This window comes from Leiobunum rupestre, chromosome 10 (genome assembly GCF_980474605.1).
Source record: "Leiobunum rupestre chromosome 10, qqLeiRupe1.1.hap1, whole genome shotgun sequence".
NCBI lineage: Eukaryota > Metazoa > Arthropoda > Arachnida > Opiliones > Sclerosomatidae > Leiobunum > Leiobunum rupestre.
In genome coordinates this window covers 8645647-8667115 of record NC_143393.1, presented here as the reverse complement: position 1 = coordinate 8667115, position 21469 = coordinate 8645647, and the positions used below count along the sequence as shown (strand labels likewise).

The window sequence follows — 21469 nt, the reverse complement described above, 5'->3', positions numbered from 1 at the left end:
TCTCACGGACATCAAATTTAAGAAATTAAAAATTAATAAACTTAAAGAATACACTAAAATTAAAACAAGTACTTTAATTATCTCCAAAATAAGTTTAAGTAAAAATTGATTTGGGAATAATAAAATTAAAATTAAATAAAACATTTATGTGTAGAATAAAAGCCCACTCACCCTTAGCAAATTCTCCCGGCAGGTCCTCTCCCGTAACTTCGGAAATGCTCAAAGATTGCTGAGGTGTGATATCCACGAGAGCCTTCTTGCCCTCTGGTCTAATGTCTTTTTCCAACGTCTTGGTCTTTTCGTGAGCCGTCACCTCCTCAACCGAAACCGTCTCGCGAGTAGTGTACCCAAACTTAGCACTAATCTGTCCCGGTAACTCCCCTGCTCTAAACTCTTCCGGTATCATTTCAGTCCTTGTCTCTGAGACCGCGATAGATTCTTTCTGAGTAATAGTCATCTTTGCCTTGTCCTGGAACGGTGTTTCACCAGGAGCAAATTCACCCGGTTGCACCTCACCAGTAACCTCGGATATACTGATAGATTCCTGAGAAGTTAGATCTACATCGGCGCGTTTTTCCTTAGGTTTAATAAGTTCACCAAGTTCTTTAGTTTTTCCTTGCGTCACAATTTCTTCTACGGTGAATGACTCCTTTGTCAGGTAACCCAACTTAGCCTGCACGGTTCCAGGTACTTCACCGGCTTTAAACTCCGGAGCTTTCATTTCCGAAGTAACTTCGGATACGACGATGGATTCTTTCGACGATATTTTGGATTTGGCAACCACTTGTCCAGGCGTTTCACCCGGAGCGAATTCTTTGGCTCGTTCCTCCGGTCTGACGATGGACACATCAATGTGTTCCTTACGAGTGATTTCTTTCTTAGCTTTGACCGGTTTGGTAGTGAATGGTGCAAGTTCCTCCACCGTTTCATCCGGTTTTACGTCAAAGCTCTGTTTCTCCTGTCCTGGAATGAGGAACTTCTCCATAGAAACGTGACTTTCATCAGTTGGTTGAAACTCGATATTAATTTGGTCCTCTGCCGTAATCTCCAAACCAGATTTGACTTTCTTAGTAGTTGTAACCTTGACGGGTCGCAGTTTCACCTCTTCCTTCTTAGCTTCTTCCGGCTTTGCAATAATCTTTTTCTTTTTCAAGACTATTTTGGAGGTGGACTCTTTAGTGTCCTCCTCGATCTTTTCCGGTTTGGTGATGACAATTTGTTCCCGTTCGACCTTTGGCTTAGGAATTTCTTTGCTCTCCAGCTCAATAACCCGTTTTTCAGTTGATTCAACAGTGATGTCAATAGATTCTTCTGGCTTTGGCTTAGGACGACGTATCTTTCTGGTGGTAGTAATCTCCTCCTCTTCTTCGATTTCTTCAGTTTCTCTGGGACGCGGCTTACCTCTGCTAATAACACTGATAGTTTGTTCACGAACATCAGTTAATTTAATCCTATCCAACTCGTCTTCGGGCTTCTTTTCTGGACTTTCTTTCTTTGGATAATCAACGGGTTTGAGGTCGATATCAATTTTAGACCTATCTTCCGATTTCCTTTCTGGTCTGGGAATGGGTTTGAGGACAACGGTGGCGAATAAAGGTATCTCTGCGAGTTGTTTAATTTTTGGTTTGTGTATCACTTGCACGGCCATTTTCTGTACTTGAGGTACCTTTTGAGGTAGGATTTCGATAATTTCTTCATATTCCTCGATCTCCTCCGTAGGCTTTTTCTTTATTTTCTTTATAAACTTTTTGGGTTTCACTTCTGCCTTAGGTTTAGTTTGCACCTTAAGCTCTTGCGATTCAGTCATTGGTTGGGGGAGCGCCTTACTTTCTACCGTTATAGTTCTTTCTTCGGCAGGTTTGGTAAGTTCTAACTCAACCTCAATCTCTTCCGTCTCTCTTCCAAAGATCTTCCTTCGGACCACTTTCTGAGTAACCTCCGTTTTTTGCACCACCTCCTCGACATGTTTTGCTTCTTGGGGTCTCTTTTTGGTAGTTATCTCAACCTTTCTCTCTTCAGTCTCCCTGACAACCGGCTTAAGTTCAATGACCTCCGTTTCTTGAGGCTTTTCGACTTTGAAAGGTCTTTCAACCTTTTTAAGAGTCACGTCAAACACGGACTTTTCCGGTTTGACTTCCTTGGGTTTGGGTTTCCAACTGACCTCCAATTTCTGAGTCTCGGGAACTGGTTGAGGTATCGCTCTACTTTCAATGGTAATCTCCCGTTCTTCAACCACCTCTGGTTTCTCCACAGAAAAGTCAATAGCAATCTTTTCCTGTTGAGGCATCTTAGGTCGCCTAATTATCTTTCGCGTAGTTTCTTCGACAACTTCTTCCGTCTCCTCTACGCGTTCCTCTGGCTTAGGTTTCGGTTTAGTCTTCGTGATAACAGAAATTTTCCTTTCCTGGAATTCCTGAATGGCCGTTGTAGTCGTGACTTCCTGTTCCGGTTTTTTATCCTCTGGAGCCTTGAAGGGTCTTTCTACTCGTTTCAAAGTAACTGCGAACAAAGATTTTTCTTCTGGCTTTGGTTTCTCTTCCGGTTTTGGTTTTTCTTCCTTTGGTTTCATCTCTATAGTTTGAGTTTCTGGTATGGGCTGCGGTATAGCTTTACTCTCAACCGTTATAGGCATTTCTGTAGTCTCTTCCATTTTTTCCGGTTTGGGTTTCTTAATAATTCGTTTCTTTTTAACTTCCGTTTCCTCAATCGTTTCCTCCTCGACCTCCTCTTTGGGTCTACCTTTAGTAGTGATAGATATTTTACGTTCTTCTTCGACCGGTTTCGGTACTTCTTCGGGCTTGGGTATCGGTTTCAATTCTATAACCTGTTTTACTTCTTCCGGCATTCGTAAAGGTCGCTCTACCTTTTTTAAGGTGACGGGGAAAGGCGACGTTTGTTCTTGTTTAGGCTTTGGTTTCCAAGTGACCTTCAACTGTTGCGTTTCAGGTACTGGTTGCGGAATAGCCGTACTTTTGACAGTAATTTCTCTTGCCTCATCCGGCTTAATAATCTCGAAATCAACCTCGATTTGTTCAACTTCCTTGGGTTTGGGTTCTCTAACCTTTCTGGTTGTGGTCTCTTCGACAATTTCTTCGGTGACTTCTTCTTCTATAGGCTTTTCTTTCACCTTGGTCGTGACCGATATTTTACGTTCTTGAACCTCTTGCACGAATTTTGGGGTTTCTTCAACCACTTCTTTTGGAACCTCAGGTCTTAGTGGGCGTTCAACCTTCTTTAATTGTACGTCGAACTTGGAAACTGATTCTGGTTTGGGTTTCTCTTCTACCGGTTTTGGTTTTTCCTCGGGCTTTGGTTTAACTTTAATTTCTAGCTTTTGCGTTTCCGGAATATCTTGCGGTATGGCCTTACTCTCAACTGAAATATCAATGACATCTTCAGGTTTAATGATTTCGAAATCAATCTCGAACTTTTCTTCTTCTTTCGGCTTTGGTTTTCGTACTATCCTTCTCTTTGTGGTCTCCACTTCTTCGACCGTTTCTTCCTCTTGTACGGTAACTTCTTCCGGTTTCGGTTTTGACTTAGCCGTTGTAGTCACTGATATCTTTCTTTCCTGCACCTCTTGTACAAATTTGGGCACCTCCTCTTGCACGGGTGCTTCGGGTTGTTCGGGACCTTTGAAAGGTCGCTCAACCCTTTTCAAACTGAACTCAATTTTAGTTTTTTCGTCCGGTTTAGGTTTCTGTTCCGGTATCTTCTTAGGTTTAGTTTTAACCTCCAATTGTTGTTTCTCTGGAACTGGTTGAGGGATGGCCTTGCTATCGATGGTAATTTCTCTCACCTCCTCTGGCTTAATTACCTCAAAGTCAACCACCAATTGTTCTTCTTCCGGCTTCTTTGGCTTTCTGATAATTCTACGTTGTTCGGTAACCTCCGTGACATCCTCCACTTCCTCTATTGGCATTGGTGTCACTTTGGTCTTGGTAACGACCGATATTTTTCTTTCTTCGTGAGTCCTTACTTCCGTAAAGCTTTCTTGGGTGCGTTCCTCAACTACGGACGTTCGTAGGGGTCTCAATTGTTCAAACGGAAGCACAGCGGTCGAGAATTGAGTCGTCTCCTCGGTTATTACAGGTTTCAAAGCTTCGACTATAATTTGTTTAGCTTCCTCCTTTTCCGTTGGCTTTGTCTGTTTGCTAATTACTAGCTCTTGTCTTTCAATGATGTCCTGCGGTATGGCACGACTATCAACGGTGATATCTAGAGTTTCTTCAGGATGCTCTACGGTGAAATCTATCGTTAATTTTTCTTCCGGTTTCGTCCTCCTTGTAATTGTTCGTTTGGGTTTCTCGGGTTTTTCTTCGGTGATTTCGGTAATGATGGGTCCCGTTTCTGGGGTCTGTTTGGCTCTGCTTATAATCGTCGTTTGTTGTTGCATAAAGGCCGTGTGAGACGTATGTTGAGTAAATTGTTGCTCGAACGTAGTAGTAGGTTGAGGTTGTTCTTCAGGCTTCTTTTGCGTAACGCTAACGAAGGATTTCGATATTTGTTGCATTTGAGTGAAAGAGAAGGTGCTTGGTTGTTCTTGGACAAACGATTCCGGTTGTGGTATCGGTGTTACCCTGCCCAATTCCTCTACAAGAGGAGCTAATGTCGTACTTATTTTCTTTCGAGCTATCTCTTTCACTTCTTCGTCGGACATTTCCTCAATTATTGGTTGACTGAAAGGCAATTCTTTCGGTTGAGGTTGACGAGTCATTATTAAACTTGTTGTTTCAGGTATGGGTTGAGGTATAGCGGTACTGCTGGTGGTAATATCTATAGTGTCTTCCGGTTTCAGAACAGAGAAATCTATCTCCAAAGTTTCTTGCCTCGGTTGCTTTGGTAATCTCTTGATAATGGTACGCCTGGCTTCCTCTTTCAAATCTTCCGGTAAAGGCTCTTCTGGCTGTGGTTTGGCTCTGCTAGTTGTCTTAACGGTTATCTCGTACGTTTGCCTTGATTCTTTTGTGACTGTCGTATCTGGATGTTCTGGTTGTTCTGGTTGTTCCGAAAGTGGTTTAGTTGGTTTTTCAACAGGTTTTAAATCAATTTCGTAAGGTGAAATTTGATCTGGTTGGAAAGGTTTCCTTTCTACTGGTTTTAGTTTAACTTGGAATGGTTTTTCTTCGGGCTTAGGTGCCGGTTTTTCCCATGGTGTTTTCGGCTTCACTGGTAATTCGAAGCTTTGCGTCTCTTGCGTAGGGCCTGGTATCGTGGTGCTTTCGAGAGTAATTGGTCGATCAGTTGTGTCTTCGGGTTTAACTAACGAGAAATCGATTCTAAGAGGTTCTTGAACGTGTGGTTTTAAGACATCGATGATATTTTGCCTAGCTTCGGTTTTGTCGTCTTCTAACGTGGTTACGTCGGCTTTTTGCATTCGACGAGTACTTTGAATTGTCATAGACCTTTCGTGTGTTTCTTGACTGACTTGCGTAAAACTCGATTGTTCAGTGCTCGAAAATTCTTGAACCGACATCATCTGCGTCCTTTCTACTGGTTTCAACGACACGGGAAAGAGAGAAGTCGATTCCGGCTTGTACGGCTGAATTTGAGTCGGCTTGAGTTGCGGTTGCTGTGGTTTTAGCTCATCTGGTTTTTGAGGTTTAGGTTTCACTAATATTTTCATTTGTTGCGTTTCTAGAATTGTTTGTGGAATGGCTCTACTATCGGTAGTTATATTGCGAGTGAAGTCGGGATGTTCGATGGTGAAATCAAGTCGTAAAGTATCAGGAGTTAATGGCCGCAAGGTTTCGATAATTGTCCTTCTGGCCCTTTCTTTATCCTCTTGAGTGATATCATCCTCGATTGTTTTTCTAACCGTTGTATGAATCGAGACTTTGTCAAGACCAAACTCGCGAGTTGTTGGTTGTAGAGGTATTGGCTTAGGTTGACCTGGTGCTTGTTGCGTAGGCTGTTCTACAGGTTTCAACGTGAACTCCAAAGGTGATACTTCATCCGGTTTGTAAGGAAAGCGTTCTACTGGTTTCAAAGTCACTGGGAATGGTTTTTGTGGTTCTGGCTTGTCTTTCGGTTGTACTCTAAACTTCATTTGTTGCGTTTCTGTTACAGGCTGAGGGATTGCTCTAGATTCGGTAGTAACATCGCGTGGGAAGTCCGGATGTACCAAGCTAAAATCTATCTTTAACGGTTCCGGGGCTTCTTGATGTTTCGGTAACTTTTCAATTATATTACGTCGTGCAATTTCCTTCTCTTCGTCGGTTACCTCTTCTTCTACAGTCTTTCGGATGGTGGATAGAATTGTAACCGAGTCCGGTCCAAACTCTCTCGGCTTAGGTTGAGTTGTACTCGGTTGTGGTTGTTCCGGTAATGGTTTTGTAGGTCTTTCAACTGGTTTTAAAGTGTATTCCAAAGGAGAGACTTGATCTGGTTGATATGGTTTACGTTCAGTTGGTTTCAAAGTCACAGGAAACGGTCTGAATTCCTCCGGTTTCTCTTTAGGTTGAACATTAACTTGAATTTGTTGCGATTCTGGAACAGGTTGAGGGATAGCTGTCGACTCGGTGGTAATATCACGAGGCACGTCGGGTTGTTCCAGGGAAAAGTCTATTTTCAAAGTCTCTGGAGTTTCTGGCTTTTTGGGTCTCTTAATAATGGTCCTACGAGACACTTCTTTTTCTTCCGTAACATCTTCCTCAACGGTTTTTCGCATTGTTGAATGAATTGTAACGGAATCAGGTCCGAACTCAACGGGTGAGAGCTGAGAATCTTCCGGTTTTGGCTGATCTGGTGATGGTTTAGTGGGTTTTTCCACCGATTTCAGAGTGTATTCAAGCGGAGATACTTGATCTGGTTTGTATGGTTTACGTTCAGTTGGTTTCAAAGTCACAGGGAAGGGTGAAGATTCCTCTGGCTTGTCTTTAGGAGATACTTTCACCTTAATCTGTTGCGTTTCTGGAACTGGCCCAGGAACAGCTGTAGACTCGGTGGTAATATCACGAGGTACGTCGGGTTGTTCCAGGGAAAAGTCTATTTTCAAAGTCTCTGGAGTTTCTGGCTTTTTGGGTCTCTTAATAATGGTCCTACGAGACACTTCTTTTTCTTCCGTAACATCTTCCTCAACGGTTTTTCGCATTGTTGAATGAATTGTAACGGAATCAGGTCCGAACTCAACGGGTGAGAGCTGAGAATCTTCCGGTTTTGGCTGATCTGGTGATGGTTTAGTGGGTTTTTCCACCGGTTTCAGAGTGTATTCAAGCGGAGATACTTGATCTGGTTTGTATGGTTTACGTTCAGTTGGTTTCAAAGTCACAGGGAATGGTGAAGATTCCTCTGGCTTGTCTTTAGGAGATACTTTCACCTTAATCTGTTGCGTTTCTGGAACTGGCCCAGGAACAGCTGTAGACTCGGTGGTAATATCACGAGGTACGTCGGGTTGTTCCAGGGAAAAGTCTATTTTCAAAGTCTCTGGAGTTTCTGGCTTTTTGGGTCTCTTAATAATGGTCCTACGAGACACTTCTTTTTCTTCCGTAACATCTTCCTCAACTGTTTTTCGCATTGTTGAATGAATTGTAACGGATTCAGGTCCGAACTCAACGGGTGAGAGCTGCGAATCGTCCGGTTTTGGCTGATCTGGTGATGGTTTAGTTGGTTTTTCCACCGGTTTCAGTGTGTATTCAAGTGGTGATACTTGATCTGGTTGGTATGGTTTACGTTCAGTTGGTTTCAAAGTCACAGGAAACGGTCTGAATTCCTCTGGTTTCTCTTTAGGTTGAACCTTAACTTGAATTTGTTGCGATTCTGGAACAGGTTGAGGGATAGCTGTCGACTCGGTGGTAATATCACGAGGCACGTCGGGTTGTTCCAGGGAAAAGTCTATTTTCAAAGTCTCTGGAGTTTCTGGCTTTTTGGGTCTCTTAATAATGGTCCTACGAGACACTTCTTTTTCTTCCGTAACATCTTCCTCAACTGTTTTTCGCATTGTTGAATGAATTGTAACGGTTTCAGGTCCGAACTCAACGGGTGAGAGCTGCGAATCTTCCGGTTTTGGCTGATCAGGTGATGGTTTAGTTGGTTTTTCCACCGATTTCAGAGTGTATTCAAGCGGAGATACTTGATCTGGTTGGTATGGTTTACGTTCAGTTGGTTTCAAAGTCACAGGGAAGGGTGAAGATTCCTCTGGCTTGTCTTTAGGAGATACTTTCACCTTAATCTGTTGCGTTTCTGGAATAGGCCCAGGAACAGCTATAGACTCGGTGGTAATATCACGAGGTACGTCGGGTTGTTCCAGGCTAAAGTCTATTTTCAAAGACTCTGCTGTGTCCGGCTTTTTGGGTCTCTTAATAATGGTTCTACGTGTCACTTCATTTTCCTCAGTAACATCTTCTTCGACTGTTTTTCGTACGGTGGAATGAATGGTAACAGAATCTGGTCCGTACTCGATGGGTGATAACTGCGAGTCTTCTGGTTTCGGCTGTTCAGGAGACTGCTGTATTGGTTTTTCAATTGGTTTCAAAGTGAACTCTAGCGGTGACACTTGGTCTGGTTGATAAGGCTTACGTTCAGTAGGCTTCAGGGTCACTGGGAAAGGTTTAGGGGCTACTGGCGTGGTTTTCTGTACAGTGGGTTGACTACCCTCTGGTTTTGTTTCCTCGGGAACCAGTTTAGTTTTATCAAAAGGCTTAAGACTGTATGGAAGTTGAGTAGTTTCCTCCGGTTCGTAAGGTTTACGCTCCACCGGTTTTAGCGTAACAGGGAATGGTTTTTGTTCTTCGGCTTTGTCCTTTGGTGAAACTTTAACCTTCATTTGTTGCGTCTCCGAAACTGGCTGAGGTATGGCTCTGGAATCAGTCGTTATATCACGCGTGACATCGGGGTGCTCCAAAGAGAAGTCAATTCTTAATGTATCGGCTGTGTGTTGCGTTTCTTGAGTAGTTTTTCGCATTGTACTAACTACTGATACTTGTTCTTGAGTTACCTGTCTAAAACTGGTGGTAGTTTGTTGCGGGAAGGCTTCGAACGGTTGCGGTTGTTCGGGAGCCTCTCGCGGTACTAGCGGCATCACGAGGGACGAAAACTGATCTACCGTGGTGTCGTCCGTATCTAGCGAACTAGGCTTACCGTGCTTAAGAATAGGTTTGGGCATTTTAGGTTTTAAAGTCTCAATAACCGTTTGCCTCGCTTCTTCCATCGTATCTGGACTATAAGGACTAACGTCCTCGGGTTTAATACCTTCGGAAATAGGAGTTACCGGCTGCAATGTAGGCCTAGTCGGACCTAGTTTGGGTACATCCTCTGGTTTTTCCAGAGACGGTTTCTTTTTTATAATACGTTTAGGTTTATCTGGCTTTACCTGTTGCGTTGTGACGGGAGTTTGAGATGACGGCTGCTTTGTGATTCGCAAAACGGAAGTCGATGCCTGTTGTTGTTGGAATTCTTGCATTGTGGTACTAATTGTCATTCCAAAGGGTCCCATATCGTATGTAGGTGACGTAGGGCTCTGGAACGGTTCTAACGGGATGACTTCTGGCTGTTCCACCCATGAAATATGCTGTGGTTTAGTCGGTTTCGGTTGTTGAACCGTTTTTGTACGCGAAGCCGATACGGACTGCATTTGCGTGAATTCTGTTGTGGAATATCCCGGCTGTTGAGAGTCTGGGATGTCTGGACGCAAATCACTGGTGGACATTGTCGTAACAGTCTTCGAAGATCGGGCAACTTTTTGCGTGGAAATCTGCGCTTTTCGGACTGTAGACGTACCGTACTCTGGAGTTACGCCTCGAGGCTCAACCTCAGAAAGCGTGTACGGCTCGAAGGGAGACTCGGACGGCTCGGCCCATTCCGGAATTGGTTCCTCAGTGTCGAATGGGCTCACGGTTTCGTCACGTGGTCTTAATTTCTTTTTCTTGGCTTCGTGTTCCTCTTTGGTAACTAAATAAAACGAATATTGTTTACTTTGATTTGAATATACGGTTATTGCCTAAACGCAATACATAAATTATTAAATTTAGCAAATGTATGTTTATGTGAAGCCGATGCGCATGGATTTATTAGCTAAACAAGTTAGCCAGGGGCTAAATATTACTAATATGATATAAAGAATGACTGAAAGTACTTAAAACCTACCTCCTACATGAAGAACTGCGGTTGATGTCTCCACACCCAAATCATTCTCGACTTTAGCAGTGTAAGGTCCTTTGGTGTCATCATTAGCCTTCAAAATATGAAGCAGCGATCTATCGACAAGATGAACTACTTTGTGGGTCTGGGACTCGATGGTAACTTCCTTAGATTTATGAAACCAGGTGACCTTCGGTTTCGGCTTGCCCCTAATTACCACCTCCATCGTTGTCTTTTGGTTTGGTTCTTTCACAAAAACGTCTGTTAGTCGGCTGACTATGGTTGGAGGTTCGGGAAGTTCTGAAAATCAAATTATTAAAAAAGTATTAAATATAAATAATTAAAATTATTTATAAATATTATGACTTACCGGGTACGAACACTTTGGTAGTGGTTGTATCAACACCGTTATTATTCTGCGCTTGACATAAGTAGGGACCCGAATCTTCGGGCTTGGGTTTGTTGATAAGCAAGGTAGTTGTACCATCCGTATCGTACCATATTTTGAATTGAAGACTGTTTTTAACAACTTGGCCTTGGCGGTACCAAGTTACCTTGGGTCGTGGATTACCAACAACCTTGCACTGCAGTCTGGAGGGAAAAGCTTCTATTAAGTCCTAACTCTACCTATATAGATAAACTCTGAATTCTTACTTGGCCGTCTGAGATGGAGGCATATTTATTTCTTCGGGTAATTTCTTTTCAAATTTAGGTGCCCTTCCAACATCGGGCATTTTACCGGGCTTTTTGGGCAAAATGTCTTCGTCAGTGTCCGCTCCCAAGTCTTCGAACGTGGACTCGTCCGTTTCGCTTTTCAGTGTATCTGTATCGAGCAACGTCGACGTAGACTTATCACCGCTCACCGTTGCTATTTCCGAGTCTGGTATGTACTCAAAAGCTAATGGAATCAAGTAGAGCTTAAGACTAAGTATCAAAAAAGCAAAACCTATAAAACAAAATAACGTACAATCAACGGAAATTTCGGTCCTGGTGATAGATTCTCCGGCTTTATTGACCGCGCGACATATATATTCGCCGCTGTCTTCGGGAAAGACTTCGGAAATGAAGAGTTCGCAGTAGCCATCGTTCCTGTACGTGGTCCATACGTCCTCGTTGGGTCGAACCTCGCGGTCGTTATGATACCAAGTAATGGTTGGTCTAGGTTGACCCAGAATATAGGTAAATAGTTTGACCTCTCCACCATCCATAACTTTGACGGGCTGTAGTTGCAAGGTGAAGGCAGGCGCCTCCATGTCCTCATCGGGTTCACTTTCGACCACCATAGCGGCCGTAGTCTCTACAGAACCTACCTCATTCTCGGCTTTAACGGTATACTCGCCCCCGTCATCTTGAAAGACTTCTCGGATCAGAAGAGTCGAGTGATTCTGGGCGCTGGTTATCTGAACGTCACGCGTTGACTTGATTGGACGATTGTTAATGAACCAAGTGAAAGTGGCTTCCGGATAAGCGGCCACTTTAACCTCCATAACGGTAGCCTCCCCTTCTGGTACCAATTGGGGGATCAAAGGTTTGATGATTTTGGGTGGCGCTTTCTCGGGCTTCGGCGAATCTTCTTCGCACTTAACCCTCAAGTTCGCGCTGCTGATGGCCTGCCCGGCGTCATTATAAGCCCTGACTTCGTATATACCGCCATCTTCGGGAAATAATTCCAAAATAAATAAGGTCGATTTAACCCCATCGTTTTTAATTTGAAAGTCTCTGGATGGCGTTAGTTCGTTTCCATTGTGGTACCTGAATTGGGAAATCGTTATTTTAAACACGAATGTCTTTTACGTCATAGTTTTGGGTGAAGAAAACCGACCAGTGTAAAGCTGGCTCTGGTAAGCCAGTAGCCTCTACCGTCATGGTAAGTGGTTCACCCTCCGGAGCGGTAACGGGCTTCAACGGTTTCAAGAACGTGGGTGGAATCATCGGTGGTTCCAACTCAGTCATGTCAATAATTTCAAAGTCATCTGTACATATTCAATAACATTTAATAAAACAACCCCTGAGTTTAAATACGCTTTATTTTTATTTGATCTGAACGCACCCGCTCCAACAACGACCAACGGAGCCGATGTCTCGTCTTGGCCCAACGAATTGGTCGCGCGACAACAATAAAGCCCTTGGTCGTCTGGAAATACCTCTTTAATGGTTAAGGTCAAGTCTCCCGTTTCGGGGTTCAAGTACGATTGGAAATCGTGGCTGGGTCTGACTTCGTGACCGTTCAAAAACCATCTGATGTCAGGAGTGGGAACGCCCTTTACTCGGCATCTCACGACGGCTCGAGCTCCGTCGTTCACATTGACGGGTTGCAAACGCTGAGTGAATTTTGGTGGCTCGCCAGGTTCTACGTGAGTAAATTTCAAATTTCGCTTAACTTATTGTCTATAATAATTTTAATCCACAAAATGATTCCTGAATGCGCACATTTAATACTAAAGTTAATTTTCAAAATAAACGTTGTTGAGGGTTTCTAGCTTAAAAAATAACCAATTCTAGCCTAGAGATCACGAAAGTCAATAAGCGATAGCATAAATTGTTTTGGTCTCAGCTAACTTATTAAAATGTTCCCGGGAATTCGTCATAGCACGGCCAACTTATATAACGCGCTTCCGCGATCGGGGTTGGACATCCTCCAAACATAGGGCTGCTTCACTAAGCCTGGGTTAATAATGTGTTCTAGTCTAAGTCTTTCATTTTTTTTACAATTTTCTAGTCAGAGACTTAACATCACTATCACAATAATAATACTAATATCCGAGTCATCGTTAAATTAAGTTTAACAAATTAATCTTTCTTTTCTAATAAAAAAAGTATAAATATTTAAAAACATAACTTACCACAAAATTTTAAGTATGGGACTCTCTTTAAAAGTTAAACTTTTTAAAATTTATTTAATGAAGCTTGAAGTCTCTGTTTAACGGTAAACTTTAAAGTAATTTTATAACCACGTGACTATTTTTAAAGGCTTCTACCGTTTGATGGCGCTCAAATGTTCCCCGAGTAATTTTACCCAGGCCAATATACCTTGCATTTATGTTATCGCCTATTACCATAATCATAAGTTTATGATACCTCTAACATTGTAAGTAGTCAAATAAGCCCTTTCAGGGTGGAATCCAAACTTATCTTTCCGATTCCCGCGAAAATGAAAAATTAAAAAAAAAATTGTGCGGTCGAGAATTGGGAGGGGCTAATATGACTAGGCGGAGCTTAGTGGGGTGGAAGGGGAGAGAGGGTTCTTTACGATAATGTTAGAGTCGTCTGCTCGCGTGGAGTTAAGACCTTTTCACACGAGCCAACTTTTCAAATCAAAATGCTGAGTCAGCAAAAATGGATCAGTGATCCATTTTTTTCTCGCGTACTTTTTTGGTGGATCAACTCATCGAAATTTTATTCACACGAACCAACTAGTTTACTCAACTCAAAGTTGACTCATCTAGTTGGATCAAAAAGTTGGCTCGTGTGAATAGACCTTAAGAACCGCCTTTTCTCTTCATCTAGCGGGCAAGAATGGAATAAGGAAGTTATATTGAAAGGGAATTAGAGAGCCAAAAGTATGGATAAAATACCGCATTTAATTAATGAGGGATTAAAGAAAGTTTTTAATTCTATATATCTTTATGGAAAGTTTACTTACCAGTTACAATCCTTGGTTCTAAAAACTTTACCGCTAGCGTTTGAGTGATTTGGATACATTTGTTCGAATTTCATTCGTCCGAACGGTGGTACAAATGTCCGAATGATCATTTGTCCGAATGCCGGAAAACAGGATCTTATGTCCGAAAACGTATTTCATTTGCCCGAAAAATTTATCACAACTTTTGTTGGTGATTTAGTCGTTCAATTTATGTTAACTTTACTGGCGAATTTCATTTGTTCGAATAATCGTTTGTCCGTTTTTTCGAACATTAGGAATTGGTTGTTTTTTTTTTAAATATTGTTAATATAAGAAAATAGTAACATAAACGTGAACCTAACCTAACCTAACCTAAAATATCAACAATAAGAAATACTAATTTAGCGACAGAATTCGGACAAGTGATGCTACCGATTCGGACGAATGAAACAAACGAGTTGTAAAATTCGAACAATTGAAACATTTGTTATTTCGGCGGTTCGGACGAATGAAATTCGAACATTTGTTCCACCGCTCGGACGATTGAAATTCGAACAAATGTACCTACCCCGTTTGAGTGCCTTTCTTTAAAGTTTTTACTTTCAAATCGACTTAGGATAATTTTTCCCAACGCTTCCCACTCAATATAATAGCTCTTTCAGCTGCAACGAGGGGTAAGACAGTCTTAGATAATCTCTACACCGAGTTCGTGCATTTAGCACTGTCAAAGGTACGGCAGTGTACACCGAGTTCACAGAGTGTCTTACCCCTCGAGCTGCAAGATTGCACTAAGTTTGTGTTACACACAAATTAGCCATAATTAAATTTATCAAGTTATAATTATTTTAACTTCCAACACATCAAATATAAACATCGCTCTCATTCGCTCGTTAAAACTGTCGGCTATTTTCATTAGCCAATAACCATGACTTTTTAGTTGAGTCACGCGAGAAAAATAAACCAATAGAAAAAAGTATTTTTCTACGCAGGGGAAACGTATTTTCAGAGGGAATATCGAAATTTCTTTCTTTTGACACAGTTCAAGCTAGCCTTGCACCAAACTGGATTAGAGAAACGTTCGGTTTATATTAAGGCTATACGTTGACACACATTGTGGAGAAAGTATAGGTATATTTGGACAAGCATATCCGCCATAGGCAGCATAGCCATTTGACCACTTAGAGGTGTCATAATCTTATGTCATAATGGAGTCGATTGAAATAATACAAGTTGACCACCGGCAATATTTCAAATATCTTTAAACCTTTTAATAAAACTATCATCATAGCAGCTAGGAACAACAAACACAACACCCCACACAAGGAGAACGCAACGCGTCAAAAGTCGTGGATTTTCTTGTGTACATTTTTCATTGGCTAGACGCTTTAGCGCCTGCTGCCTTAGGAAGGGGAAAATTCGAAAATGGTCTTCCCCCCGCCCGTAAAACGTTGGGCGTAAAGGCTCGTGACGCTCGTCCAATGAAATTCGGACACAACCCTTCGTTGGCGCGTTTAAAGGCTAGCTGCGTTCTCCTTGTGTTTGTTGCTCCTAGATAGCAGTTAGGAACGCAAAGGGGATATATCGAATTTCAGCGACAGGAAATTTATTAATTTACAAAAGAGGGAAATTATATTTAGAAGTAGAAAAGATTTCGCAACAAAGAACTCGCGGCATTCCCCAGTCTCCAGAATCGCATCGCTTGAAAATAAAGAAGGGGTTTGAGAAAAAATTCAAAAAATAAAGATATTTTCTCTCACCACCCATTAATTCTGAAAATGTTTTACTTAAGAAATCTAGGCTACATCAACAATGTCTTTGGCAAACATCCTTCATTTTTTTTGTTTAAGCTAACATTTATTTTATCTATAAATTTTATTCCCAGTTGCTTTAATGAGCAATAATTTCGAAATTACGCCTAAGGATTAACAAAAAAGTTATTCTAGAAATTGGCTAATTCATTCCGAAGATAGTGTCATCCGATCGCGAGAAAGCGTAACTTAATTTGAAGACGAGTGTCACAAAGTAGCCAACGCGCGAAAGTGAGATAAACGAGGTTGATGGAAACCAACTGCAACTGGGTGTAAAGAGATTCTGAGTTTATCTTTAGGCGTGTCGGAAGCCCGAGTGGCGTTGAACACATTTTTCATCCAGGCTGCGTCTCGGCTGCCTCGTTCGTAGTACTAAGCTTGAGTAAACACACCCGCTTGGGTTACCATCATCTCCGAATACGATTGGTAGGCGGTCCCATTAATATCTTAAAGAAGGCTCAGTCTTCTCAAAGGACCACCTCTTCGACAGGGAAAAATTTATAAAAGACGCCCTATTTCAACAATCAAGAGTCAACGGGGGCTTTAGTCAGTCATCTATGTTTAGACGTTGGCTAGCGAAAGAAGGGAGCGGGCTATTTCGGGAACCCTTCCAACCTCTCCGGGGATCTTCTCCGTCCCATCACTACCAGGGCCAAGGAATCACTCACTCTCGGGTCGCGACGAGCGAATGATGTGCCACCCTGTATTTTTATTTTCCTTTCTTTTTGCGCGCCAAAAACTTCATAGTCATTTCCGAAGAATCCCAACCTTATTTTTTACGTCAACCGCGGATTAGATCATGGTTCTGGTCGCGCGATTAGTCACCCTTAGGGTTTGCGTCGAGAAAACTCTCCCCCCACCATCAGAGCTTCAATTCGGAAGTCTGTACCAATTTGTGCGGGAAGTTTTAAACTCATCTTCCAACGTGTCAGACACGCTTTCGACGAGCGTCCTCGGAGTTAAGATCGAGAGACTACCGTCGGGCGAGAAACGAGGAAAATTCTACTCACCCTTGATCGTCACGTTAGTGACGGTGGTGGCTTCTCCGGCCTGGTTCACGGCGGTGCAGTAGTAGAGTCCCGAATCATCCACGTAGACCCTGGTGATTTCCATCGTGGCCGTGCCATCCTTCTGCTGGGTGATTTTGAAGTCCCTGGACGACTCGATTGGTCTCTCGCGGAAATACCAGGTGAGTTCGGGCGGCGGATAGCCCTCGACTTTGCAGGTAAGCGTAACGCTTTCGCCATCGAAGGCAGTCGCGGGTAAGAGCTCTTGCACGAATTTAGGCGGCAAGTATTTTTCGCCCATTGGCAGGTTCTTCTGATCCCGAGGTTTGACTGGACCTCCTTCGGGGGGCTTTTTCGGGGAAGGACCTATGTCTCGGCCTTTATCGTCAACTCGACTGGCCAGAGGAGTTTCAGTCTTGCCTACGGGATGAGAAGAGACAGAGAGAGAAAAGGTTAGTTTGCTGTTTTATTTTAAGCGATTAAAAATTAAAAACGCCTGATAAAGGAAAAAATATATCTACCGGTCGAATACATTTAAAGCGGCTCAAATTCGTTTAAACTTCTAGATTCCGGGGTTAGATCTAGGTCATTGTTAAAATCACGTTTTAATTCGAAGGTTTTCGTTTCGGTGAAATTCGGGGGCGCATCTCGCAAAGTCGGGAACCGAGGTACTTTTTGGGAGATGATATTCGCGAGGTTGAAAAGAGCTCGCGGCCGCCGGGATTCATCTGTGTTTAAAATTAGGGTCTCGAGTGATTTCTCGGGAATTGTTTACGCTGTGAATCACCCCTTCTTCGCGTCGTCCGCCGGAAGGGGGAGTACTTTCATTTCTCGCGTGTGTTTTATTGCAGCTCGTCAGATGAGTCGCGCGTCCTTGCGGAACATACGGCTAATTTTAGGATCTTTTCATTTGATGACCCGCCGCTGTCGTAACTACCAGCGACCTTTTTCTTCTCTGCGAGTTATCTCACGTTGGATTAATGCCATCTTCACCGTTACGCGGTAATGTTCTTATCATAAAATATCCACCGAAAGACATTGTAAGCAGTTTAAAGGAGTTAACGTGGTTAATAAAAAGTATTAAAATCAGCGAGACTTGTACTGGTTTCTCTTTTTATCACCGGCAATTAAAATGGTACTTAAGATTGACGTCTCACCTTCTCCGGAGGAGTATATTTAGAACTTTTAACTTTAGTTGTTACTTTGAATACTGAAATGTTGGGTATATATTACAAGGTCATTTAGGACGAACGTAAGTATATGGTATATGGAACCAACCACCTACGCCTGTGCCAAACGCAAGAACGGTAAATAAGACCAACTGGCCAGTGTTCAAAGTAGTGTACCATCGCTAAATATGGTGGTGATCACGAGGCGTACGCTTCTCAGTTTCGGTAACGGAGATAATCTTTAGGTCGGTCGTATCAGATTAGTTTATTTGATGAAGAAAATTTAGTTAATATTTACTACGTTATATAACAACTTAAGCAAAATTAGCTATCAACCAACTGAAAGAACTAATTTAATTTAATTTAATTTAATCAAATCAAATCGATTAATCGTGATTGTTACGTGGACTTCTACGCCATCAGAATCTAAGTACCATTTTAAACAAACGCGTATCAAATAGGCTTAAGATATAACATAAAAATAAGTCTAAATTCATAAGGAACAGTATAAATTTTAAATCTCGCTACACACTTTTATTGTCAGATTTTACAAATACAATTGTAATTCGGAATTATATAGAGAAAACATTGACAGTGCGAATCAGTTCATTTTTCAAAAAAAAACCAGAAGTTTTAATTTATCTCGGGGCATGAGTGGAAATGTCTCTGAAGATTTAGACAAAATTTGTTACGGCGTATTTAAAGAACTCGAAACTGGCTAGATTAAAATCTAACAGGCTTCTTCCAAAGAGGCGAGAGAGCGGAAGAGGAGTGGTGGGATCACTCGCGACTTCCCGCAATCGCTGCTGGTAGCCATATAAAGACACCGTCAGAAACGGTAGCTATTTTTAGCACTATAGGACGATACAACCCTACCCGGACTGTACGTATCCTATAATTTCTAGTTACCTCCATCTGGTGTCGGCCGAGAGAAACGGTTTATATTCAACCGAATTCGTCACTGTCAAGTTCCATTTTTTTAAAAAGCGGTATGAAAGCAACATTTTATACTTCAAATGTTTCATAGTAAAAACACAAAAAGCCGCGGACACGTCTTTTACACTCGTGCCAAATTCGGTACTAACACAAGGTTGACGTTTATATTACGAACTATCGTTCCAAAAGCGCATTGGTGACGTATAAAGTCTAATTTTTTAAATATATAAAAAAAACAAGCCGTATTTCCTTAACAACATTCGATAAAGCTTTGATATATTTTAAAAAGACTAGATTCACTTAAATTTTTTTAATTAAGTTATCTGTTAAAATCGTGTAAAAAATATTAGTTACCCAAGGCACTTTTAGTGAGTAGAGATAGATTTTTCGCAATATAATTAATTCGATTTAAAGCATTGTTCAGTTTTGCGTAATTTATACGTAAGAAAATTTAATAAAGAAAAAACTTTTTTTTTCCGAGTTCACAATGCTTTGAATCGTATTTTTAAACGGGAAGAGGAATCTGGAGTTTACATTTTTCTCCCAGAGGAACAGTTTGAAACAAATGACACCCGGTAAAGAGAGTGAGGTGGGAGGTTAACAAAATGGATGTTAGTGTGTTGTTTTTCGATATCGACGAACACAAATGGCATGTTAAAAACGCACAAAGTTCATTTTGAATAATTTTGGGATTTTTCAGTTTAACACGCAGCGTTTTTCATTTATAATTTATAACTTTTTTAAATATTTTTCTTTGATTTCATTTTTTAACATAATTTAAATATTAATCTAATAAATTAAGAATATTCGATTCTATTCGGACAGCTAATTTGATCATTTCTTACTTTCAACTTTGAGTCGCGCCGAGGTCTCTGCTTGTCCACTGTTGTTGGTCGCCCGGCACGTGTACACGCCCTCGTCTTCGGGATATGTTTTGCGGATGACCAACGAGGTTGAACCACCATCCTGAGCCATCTGCAACGACAGTCTCGTCAGATATTTGTTTGTTTTAAGCTTCAGTGGCGTAGACAAGGGGGGTTTCCGGGTCCAGACCCCCCTTGGGCCTACCTTTGACTGTACTAAATTTCCACCCCCTTCTCGATCCCCTCTTAACATTCACATATTTCGACCCCCCCCCCCTTGAGGAATTTCTGGCTACTGTTAAGCTTCGTATATTTGCAGTATACCACATTTCGTGTAATATATCGATGGCGAATGTCAAGAGTCACTTGCCCCACGTCATAGCGACGTCTTCCCTTGGCTTGGGTGAGTGCCACAGAAGACATCGGAACAGACGACATTATGACGTAGAGGAAATGACTCTTCGTAAGATGGGGAATCACTATTTTCCCCCCGCTGACTTTTAATTTTGAGAAAGATTTTCATTTGGAAAACCGTGTAGGACTTCAAAAAGTTCCGTTATTAAGGCTTAATTTAATAAAGGCAATTAAGAAGCACTTTTTTAACTACGAAAACGCAATCAATTTTTTTCTAGATTGACTATTATCGTTGTCTTGTTAATCTAAATCAAGAATGGGGATTCTTAGCTCCACTACTAAAGTACCGAAAAGAGCAACGCTTTTAAGCTAGTATTAATATCCGGCCTTTTAAGATAAGCGTTAACTTGATAATTTTTTATTATTATCAAAACGTCCAAGTTAAAAAAAAATTCAAATGGTATATGATTATTCTGATTATGTTTTATGGCGTACCCCTAATTTTAATCGTAGGCTACTTAATCAATTCAGCTTTATTTAAAAACTTCATAATAGAGAAAAACAATTTGTAAGCAAACCTGGAAATCTCGAGAAGACTTGATTTGTTTCCCCTCTTTGAACCAGGTAATTTTCGGAGTTGGGGTTCCGGTCACAGAGGTCACAAAGCGAGCTGGAGAGCCCTGAGGTACAGTAAGGTCCGCTAAAGGACTGAGCGTTGGAGGAACTTCGTTCACATCAGGAACTAAAATTGGAATATACGGACAAAAAATATTTAATTGTTTCGCTTCAAAAATAACGATTTATTTTCGGAGAAATGCCTACCTAAAACTTTTAATTTCCCAGTGGTGGTGATGGTTCCACCGGGGTTGGATGCGACACATTTGTAAGTGCCTTCGTCCTCTGGGAAGGCTTCGGAGATTTTCAACGAATAAACGTCCTTCTCCACGGTCATTCTGAAATACCTGGACTGCTTGACCACGGTATCCCCTCGAAACCATTTAATCTGGGGAGTGGGAACTCCGGCAATTTTACACTTGAAATTAGCCGGTTGTCCCTCCTTGACGGTAATATCCTTTAGTGGTTCGACTACAGTCGGAGTCTTTGTACTTTTATCAGTTTTGGTTGGGGTGGTCGCTTTGGCTTGACCAACTGGAGCTGTTTATTGAAATAAATGTTAAATGCATACGATCGAACTCACGTAGGAAACGTTTGTGAATCGAATGACGCGTACCATTAATAGAAACGACCGCTTGGCACCTCGCTTCACCGGCTTGGTTGATAGCGACACATTCGTAGGTGCCACTATCTTCAGGTGTGGCTTCTAGGATTAGCAAAGTATTCTGGTCATCCTCTTCAAACATTTTGTGAGTTATGTCGGGTTGCATTTTCTTGCCGTTCTGAACATTGCATTTTTCACAAGGTCAGTATTGATCATTACCATTATGGTGAGTGTGAATAATATCTTACCTTGTACCAGTAGACATCTAATGGTTTGGATCCGGTGATTTTAGAATCTAGACGAACCAATTGTCCAACCTTGGCACTCGCATCTTGAACAGTGCGCGTGAAACTAGGTGGGATTACTCCACTCTTTGACTGTTCGCGACGCTCTACAAAAACCATTTTATCAAGT

The 21469-nt window shown here is 41.8% G+C and overlaps 1 protein-coding gene across 1 annotated transcript in view; it reads right to left on the bottom strand.

Moving 5' to 3' along the window:
- LOC149923570 (uncharacterized) overlaps nt 1–21469 on the bottom strand; it is a 94384-nt gene that overhangs the window by 52385 nt on the left and 20530 nt on the right. Inside the window, exons 34-46 of the mRNA XM_090159820.1 lie at nt 21304–21446; nt 21068–21233; nt 20659–20991; nt 20415–20578; nt 19465–19594; nt 16518–16934; nt 12128–12427; nt 11900–12050; nt 11045–11829; nt 10732–10975; nt 10448–10668; nt 10084–10377; nt 172–9888 (exon numbers count right to left, since the gene is read on the bottom strand). Coding sequence (XP_090015946.1) covers nt 172–9888; nt 10084–10377; nt 10448–10668; nt 10732–10975; nt 11045–11829; nt 11900–12050; nt 12128–12427; nt 16518–16934; nt 19465–19594; nt 20415–20578; nt 20659–20991; nt 21068–21233; nt 21304–21446 — 13065 coding nt within the window. The remainder of the gene's footprint in view (nt 1–171; nt 9889–10083; nt 10378–10447; nt 10669–10731; nt 10976–11044; nt 11830–11899; nt 12051–12127; nt 12428–16517; nt 16935–19464; nt 19595–20414; nt 20579–20658; nt 20992–21067; nt 21234–21303; nt 21447–21469) is intronic.